General features: G+C 40.9%; 1 protein-coding gene across 1 annotated transcript; it reads right to left on the reverse strand.

The window, feature by feature from the left end:
• Positions 1-574: 574 nt before the first annotated feature.
• Positions 575-7269, reverse strand: LOC308281270 (uncharacterized protein). The gene is made up of 5 exons (XM_080721408.1): positions 7111-7269; positions 5044-5232; positions 4355-4429; positions 2175-2333; positions 575-1226 (listed from the first exon to the last, which is right to left on the reverse strand). Exons 2-5 carry the CDS (start codon positions 5213-5215, stop codon positions 1036-1038), a joined length of 597 nt encoding a protein of 198 aa, XP_080577534.1. The 5' UTR covers positions 5216-5232; positions 7111-7269; the 3' UTR covers positions 575-1035.
• Positions 7270-8604: the final 1335 nt, after the last annotated feature.

Below are 8604 nucleotides of genomic sequence, written 5' to 3' on the forward strand. Positions count from 1 at the left end.
CATTCCGACATGTCTCCTTTCCAACATGTCTCCATTCCGACACTAACCCTATCTCTTACCCTAACCATAACCTCAACCTCTATGGAAGTGTTGCCACTCCGACAATAAGAAGTCACTGTCGGAGTGGCAACATATCGGAAAGGAGAGTGCCCCCCATCATGAAGATGAATAGCCTACAGTACGTTAACGATCATCACTGGTCAGAAGACGACTGAAATGTCATATTGAAATCATAACGGCATAATGTTTGTGCAAGTAGGATCTGTAACAGTCCACCTTTACACAGTCATTGTCAAGGCCACACAGGTGTAATCGGGGTAAACAGACTTGCTCGGACAGAAACATGTTGACCCGATCCCGGCTCTAGACAGGACTGCTGTGTGTCATTCCCCTGTTCTATTTCCACGTCTATCTTTCCGTTTATATCAAAATAAAGCAGAAATGATGAAGGAATGTATATTTTTAACACATTCAGAACGGGTACACATTACTGTGTATTATTATTATTTTATGCTTTAACTATTAAAAAATAGCAGATATACAAGCTCACAGCGCGGCACCGAGTGCCGCGCTGCGAGCTTGTAGATCTGCTATTTTTGAAAAATCTTGAAAATTTGAATTTTGACCTGATTCTATAAGTGTCTTTTGAATCCTTCTAAGGTTTTTTGAAAAACCTATGTTTCTATGTCAGCAATCTGGCTCGCCATCGTCAAAGAAAAGGTCCTTTACACTTAACTGGAGCTCAGTTAGTCTGTTCTTGAGAGACTACCATGTCAGTGGCTCTCAAACTTTTTCATGTCAAGGACCCCCAGAATGATATGAATTTGGCCACGGACCCCTATCTCAAAATATTTAGTTCCAGGGACCACCCCGAAGCAAAATTTGAGTTACAAATGTTCGCTTAGAAAATACATATATTCAAAGATTTGCAAATATTTTCACGACTTTTTTCAATAGTTAAAGCGTTAAATAATGTTAGGCCTAAATGGGTTCAAAGAAAATGACAAGACTAACAAGACTAACTTGACATGCGGCCTAATTTCTGATGGTGTCCCTCAACGCAGCGATGACCCCCTCCATCCCTGTGATTTCAAACAGGCTGTCTGGGAAGGCCTCGTTCCTGCATTTGGGGCAGGTTGGTGTGTTTCTGGTCCACTGGGCCACGCAGACCCCACAGCCGATGAGACTGCGGCAGCACGGTGCCACCACCGGGTTCCTCATCACATCTGCAACGTTCACAAACACATAGTTTAGTGCAGGGGTCTTCACAGTTTTCAGGCTAAGGACCCCTTAGTTGAGAGAGAGAGTTGAAGCAGGGACCCCCACAACCTGTTCATAGATCCCATTATAGTTTAATCTTTTGATCATAAATGTATTTTCGATTCATATAAATTTGTGTTATCAGATATTTAACCACTTGAACCGTCAATACTTAATACATTTGACTTCACTCGGTACTTATTGTGCTCTTTTTTTCCCCTCTACACCAAACCTCTTTGCCGTAAATAGCCGATCTACAAGCTCACAACACCTCGTGCTACGAGTCTATAGTGTCTATAGTGTCTGTTTCCTAAATGTCTTTTTATACAAATTTCCCTGTACTTAAACAGGATATCGCCTCTGTCGGGTGGAAACCTCATGTTCAAAACTGTTACTTTTCAGGTTTGAAAAAAGAAAAAAAAAAGATTTGCGATATTTCTATTTGAATCCTGAAAGGTAACAGTGATGGTATCAAACACGACACATGCATATCTCCTTGTATGGGTCGTTCTGTCCTTGACATCAGTCGGTCTCTGCGTACTAATTAGTTTCATGTGACGATAGGGACACACAAAGCCAGACGTAGGATCCGTTGGCACCGCTCAAAAACAGAAAAGGTAGCAGATCTACAAGCTCAAAACGCAACACGTTTCAAGCTTGTGGATCTGCTACTTTTGCTGTTTTTGTAAGCCGCTGTAGTATGATCAAGTAGGGCATTCATTTACCCAAAAAACACGAAAAGTTAGAAAATGGAGATAAGAGGTTTCTACGACAGTGACGATATATTTGTTATCTTCTGAATAAACCCTGGGATCTGCACCAGAACATAAAGTAATCTTTGTGGCTTTGAACATATCTGAATATAGGTTTCTTCTGCATTATTATAGAATGAGTGTGTGAGTTACAGTACTGACCTTGGCATATGATGCACAGGAATGTAGACCTGATGTTGGACAGCTGCTCGTGGGTCAGGGTGACAGTGGTGGCTTGGTTAGCGATGGCCTCCTGGGCAACATGCTGCACAACTTGATGCACTGCGGGCGGCTGTTGTGCTGGCACTGGCAGAACCGGCTCTGTAGAGAGAGCAGTGGCGTCAGTTCAGCAAAAGCTAGGGTATGGCAAAGATGGGAGTCCTCATGGAAAAGAGGTGTTACATTTTGTATAACACGGTTCTATTGTGAAAATAGCAGATCTACATGCTCACAACGCTTCGCAGCGCGAGGCGTTGTGAGCATGTAGATCGGCTATTTTCACAATGTCTGAAAAAATATATATATCTTTTTCAGTTTTTTACACAGGTTTCTACAGTTTCTTGGGCTGGATATGGCAGCCTGGAAGGGTTGCTCAAGTGCAGCTAAACTTAGCATGTTAGTAAACGTGCCACAATTAACAATAATGCATTACACCTGTGCAGCTGACCTGCGGAACTTGGGAATATACCATTCTGTCAAGATGGGGAGAATACAAGTCTGGAGAATATAATCATAATACCTTGTTTAAGTGACCATTTTGTAAAATTTTGCATTTTACTGTAATTTAACAACATAATAACCAGCGCAGATTGACAAAGAGACATTCATGGATTTATATTTAAAAGTAACTTTTATTTTCCCCCCTGGACCCAGGGTATGGCAGCTGCATACCCCTGCCATACCCAATTCACGCCCCTGAGAGAGAGAGATGAAAATAATAGTTTGAACACAATTCTATATATGGGTTATCGCCTGGCTTGTGTTGGACACTGTTGTCAAAATTCTTTTTTTTCTCCACAGACATACAAAATGAGAAAAACATAAATAGCTTAGCCCTGATTGACCATAACAGGTCTGTAACACTGAGAGCGTTCAAATGGAGCCAAATAGACCAGGGGTGTCAATTGGGTATGGCAGGGTTATGCAGCTGCCATAGCCTGGGTCCAGGGGGGAAAATAAAAGTTACTTTTAAATATAAATCCATGAATGTCTCTTTGTCTATCTGTGCTGGTTATTATGTTGTTAAATTACAGTAAAATAACTACAAATGCAAAATGTAACAAAATGGTCACTTTAACAAGGTATTATAATTATATTCTCCACACTTGTATTCTCCACATCTTGACAATGGTATATTCCCAGGTTCTGTAGGTCAGCTGCACACGTGCAATGCATTATTGTTATCGTGGCACGTTTACTCACATGCCAGTGTAGCTGCACAACCGTTCCAGGCTACCATATCCAGCCCAAGAAACCGTAGAAACCCGGGGGAAAAACTGACAAAACCCGATTTTTTTCACGCACGCCGGTGCTCAGGGCGTGCACATGAGAACTCCCATCATTGCCATACCCTAGCTTTTGCTGAACTGACGCCACTGAAATGGACCCAATTTGGTTCCCTTTGAACACAATCAGAGTTAAAGAGGCCCTTTAAAATAAAGATATTTGAGAACCACTGGTGCTAGTTATTACGACACTGATGTGCCATAGTGTCGTAATAAATCAGTGTCATACATATTCTGAAGAAAACCTGGAGACTTGACTTTCAGTAATTGGGTCTTATGATCAAAATAAGAACATTATAATGGTGTGTAAAACAAAAAAAATATTATTCTTTTTTGCCACACTTGACACATTTGTCTTGTATGGATGGACATATTGATTATCCCCAACACTGAGTGCCGCGCTGTGAGCTTGTAGATCTGCTATTTTTGAAATCGTAAAATGTGTAATCTTTGAATATATCTTTTTTTAAAGTTAACATTTGTAACTCAAACGTTTGCTTCTGGGGGGTCCCTGGAACAACATATTTTGAGATGGGGTTCCGTGGCCAAATACTACTACTAATAATAATAATATGTAATTTTGGGGGTCCTTGACATGAAGAAGTATAAAAACAACTGACATAGAAAGGTTTTTCAAAAAACCTTTGAAGGATTTACAAGACATGTATAGAATCGGGTCAAAAATATCAAAAGACTTGCACAAATGTTCATGATTTAAAAAAGAAAAAGTAGATCTAGAAGCTTGCAGCGGTGCCGCATTGTGAGCTTGTATATCTGCTATTTTTCAATAGCTGAAATATAAAATAATTTGTGTTCAGTCACCATCTCTTCACCCACCTGTGCGTATGCTGGGGAACATCCTCACTAGATCATTCCTGTGGATCTTCTTCAGCACATTCACCATGATCTGACCTAGTGTTGATTTTGACAGCAAATTCTGATTCAGTTTTAGTCATAGACCTTTGAATAAAATGGCATTTAGTTTTACTCATATACCGGTAGTTTCAGTCATCTGAAATGTTTTAGTTTTAGTCTAGTTTTAGTCAACTAAATATCACAAGATTTTTGGCAACTAAATCTACAGTTGATTTCGTTGACTAAAATGTATTTTGGCAGTGCCTTGATGGCGTCATAATGCCTGAATTTACTCTCTACATAATCACAATTATTGTAATAATCGTCATAATCGTTTCCATGTTGAAAGATTTTCAAAAGTAGTGGAAAAAAGCAGATCTACAAGCTCACAATGCATCGCATCGCGACACGTTTTGAGCTTGTAGATCGGCTATTTCCACTATCAAAGTTCTTTTTTAAGTATAAAGTTGTCAAATATGTCAGTCTTTTCTTTTCTTTTTTTAGGTTATGCCTCATATCTGCCATGTGCAACTTCAAAGCCTAAAAGCCAAACAGAAATGTAACTGTCAACGACAAAAACACAATTAAATTGTTAATCGCAATTATTTGAGAGACAACAATTAATGGTCATGTAAAATGTCATAATCGTGAGGCCCAATTATTATTAATACCTCCGTCGCCGGCGTAGGTCTGAACGATGCGATCAGCGGTGTAGGTCCGCGTGGCTTGGCGGGGGGCTTGTTGGAGGTTGACAGACTGCTTCAGATACCATTTGAACGTCTCAAACTCGTCATTCCCCAGCTCCTCCAGGGTGATCACGATACGTTCCTGAAGGGTCGCCATGGTTGGATGATTCCTTCCTGGCACAAACAAGAGAAACGTTAACGTTCCCTCCCCAGGCCAGGTGTATCTGTATGTGTCTACGTACAGAGTTTATCTCACACACTTAGACCCATATGGAGGGCAAGACTAGTGTAAGAAATGTCATTGTTAATTGCAGAAACATTAATTTATTTATTATTTTACCAATTAACTATTTTGCTTCATGATCAGTCATGTGACAATGAACATCCGACAGGGCACACAATCACACAGGTGGTGTGATTAATTACCCCGCGTCAATCACAACAACGCACCTGTCAATTGTGTGCCCTGTACGTTTAAAATATCTAAAAACCAAGATTGAACACAAAAGAAATACTGTGTCCCAAACAATAATAAAATAAGATCTGGTTGTCTGAGGCCGCAATCACATATAGGCCTATGCGTGAGACATCTTCTCCGTTTCGTTTGTGAATGAGGGGGGGTGGGGGAGGTTCCAATTAATTTTCTATGTAAGTCACAAGGTTTCATGTCGTTGCCGTGTCTCTTGCTCAACCGAAGGCTGTCTTTTGGCCAAGAGATTTGCAAGAGACAAAATAAAACACGTGACCTTCATTGAGAATGAATTGGAGCCACCCTCCCACCCCCCCCCCCTCATTCTCAAACGACACGGACACGATAGCTGTCGCATATGTTTGGACGGCGCCCCAGAGGTGAGGTGGTCCTTTAACCTGTGTTGCCATGTCTGCTTATAATAAGCAATTTGTGTCTTTTAACAAAAATAGTGTAGTTGCTTATTGGGCTGCCTTACTTTCTAATATTTTTTAAATCAGTGGTTCCCAAATCCTTTTATATCAAGGACCCCAGATTAACATAGTTGTCGACAGTCGCAGACCCCCACCTGAACATATATGGTGCCAGGGACCTCCACACAGATTTATTTATTCAAATTATTTCCTCAATATTTTTTAAATAGCAAATATAAAAGCTCACAATGTGTCGCAGTGTGACACATTGTGAGCTTGCTGATCTGCTATAATGTAAATGTAAAGTAGTAAAAACTGAGCCTAGTTGCTTATTGGGCTTATTTCTTTGGCAAAATCTGGCAACAGACAATTCCGTGTCACTTCCTTACTTGGGAGGAAGTGCAAGTGAAGTTAGTGAAAAGAGGTTTTTGAAGCAGCACACAGAGAAAAACTCTCTAGCGCCCTTTGTAAAAGGCAATGGCAGCCTCCATAGAGAGGACCAGGAATAAGGTGAATATCCAGTCCAGCAGTCATTCCGGGCCCGGGGCCCCTCGCCTGTCTGTCGGAAAGTCGCCCGTGTGGAAAGCTCTTGGAGAAGTGGAGATATTTGACAAAATACACGTTTTCAGCCAGAACTTTCAAAGGGATATGACACTACAGGACAATATCTGTCTCCAAGGCTGAGGAATACATTATTGGGTGAGTAGTACACAAGTAACGCACAGCACTTTAGTGCCGTGCAGATTCTCTGCTAACCAGAACCACCGCGCAAGGGGACCGATCTATGGCTGTGATTCATGGAATATTGACAAAGTCATTCCAGGGCTAATTACTTTGTAGATTTTGATTATTATTACAAAACATATACCCCCCCCCCCCCTTCTTTTTTTTTTACATTTGAAAACTTGTGAAATGGGACCTCACTTATTTTTTCACACATTTTTGATCCCAATACTTTTGTTAACTACTCAAGTACATTTTAGATCAACTTCAAACCTTTGTTATTTATTTAGTAAGTGTGGCTGTTGTTGGAGATCACGTGACTTGAAAACCAGCTGGCTTGACAAAAACACACACACACACACACACACACACACACACACACACACACACCATTGCCACCATGGTCAACAACGTGAATAACAGCTTGTTGTGTCCATCATCACAAACCTAGTGTTGTTGTTGTTGTTGGTTTCTGTGGCTGACACTCATTTCTTGCCAATATCTCCCAAATAGGACGATAAAAAATAAGTCGTTATGTTTCATGGTGTTCAGCAGATCAAACCAATGTCTCTGGCATTTAAATGCCTGCCTGTCTGAGCGCGACGCGTCCCTGGTAAGTAAGTATGGAGTGGTTGTGTGAGCTTGTAGATCAGTGTTTCTGATGATGACCGTTACTTCCCTAAACATAACAACTGGAGGTGGGACGTTCGCAAACGAATCGAGCCTTTTGAACGAATCTTTGAAATGAACGATGGGATCCGGTTCGCAGTAGTTAGCCGTTCCTTTCTATTGAACAGTTACAGTGGTGGCCGGGAATTTCGGGAAAAGTACTCAATTTCTTCACTTGTACTGCAAATCAATGTGGAAATACTCTGCCACAAGTAGAGGTTTGGAGTGAAAGTACAAAAGTGTTGTTGGTATCAAAATGTAGGCCTACTTTAAGTACCAAATACCAATAGTAGAAAGTAGGCTACTCATTATGCAGAATGTCCCGTTTCACAGGTTTTCCAATGAATAAAATTAAAATGTAGAAAAATCATTTGAAAATAGCAAATCTACAAGCTCACAATGCGTCGCAACACGACACATTGTGAGCTTGTAGATCGGCTATTTTCAAATGCCTGAAATGTAGGCCTATATATGGCCGAAAAGTATATAGGGTTGAAGTGATTTGTAATTATAATCAAAACCTACAAAGTAACGAGAATGAGACTTTTGAAAGGCTCTTTTTGAAAGGAACGGATCCCAGAGATCCATCTCACTTCAAAGAGCCATAAATCCCATCTCTAATAGTAATAACAACTGCTGCGGCTTCCTCTGAACTGCAGGAGAGGTGCAACACCGCCATCTTGTGCTCGGGAGTGGGAATCACACTCCACACTTTACATATCAGTGCTTTTCAAACTTTTTCATGTCAAGGACCCCCAAATTGACATGTATTAGCCCGCGGACCCCCCATTTGAAAAGACATAGCCTACTAAGGACCCTCATAAGAGATTACTTCTATGGCTCTAGCCTCTAGCAGGGATTCCCAACCATTTTAAAACTCCCAGTTTGACATCCATTAGGGCTACGGACCCCCATTTAGGCTAATAGCATTTATATCGCTGAGACCCTAATTTATATTGTAAAATTCATAGCCTTAAGGGTCTATTTTGGTATATGCTAACTATCATTTAGCTGAGGACCCCCTGGAACTCCCTCAAGGACCCCTGGGGGTCCCCGGACACTTTGAGAACCACTGATATAAATCTGATGAAGAAGCAGAATTCACGCACGTGGCTATTCTCTCCTCGTTTATCTCTCCGCTGTGACTGTCAAATAAATGCTTAAAGGTGCTCCAATACACATATTGTTCTGAATTTATGCCAAATATTGGCCCAAGGACACCAGGTGGAAAGTGTAAAATTCCCTCCGATTATTTTGATGTATTATTAGGAA

The sequence above is a fragment of the Nannobrachium achirus genome (assembly GCF_963921795.1).
Source record: "Nannobrachium achirus genome assembly, chromosome: 3".
Classification (NCBI taxonomy): domain Eukaryota; kingdom Metazoa; phylum Chordata; class Actinopteri; order Myctophiformes; family Myctophidae; genus Nannobrachium; species Nannobrachium achirus.

Coding starts and splice junctions, on each gene's coding strand:
- LOC308281270 (XM_080721408.1), bottom strand. CDS start 5,215: ATGGCGACCCTTCAGGAACGTATCGTGATCACCCTGGAGGAGCTGGGG. Junction 2,334..4,354: donor GTTCCCCAGCATACGCACAG/GTGGGTGAAGAG, acceptor CTCTCTCTACAG/AGCCGGTTCTGCCAGTGCCA. Junction 1,227..2,174: donor CCTGTGCATCATATGCCAAG/GTCAGTACTGTA, acceptor TGAACGTTGCAG/ATGTGATGAGGAACCCGGTG.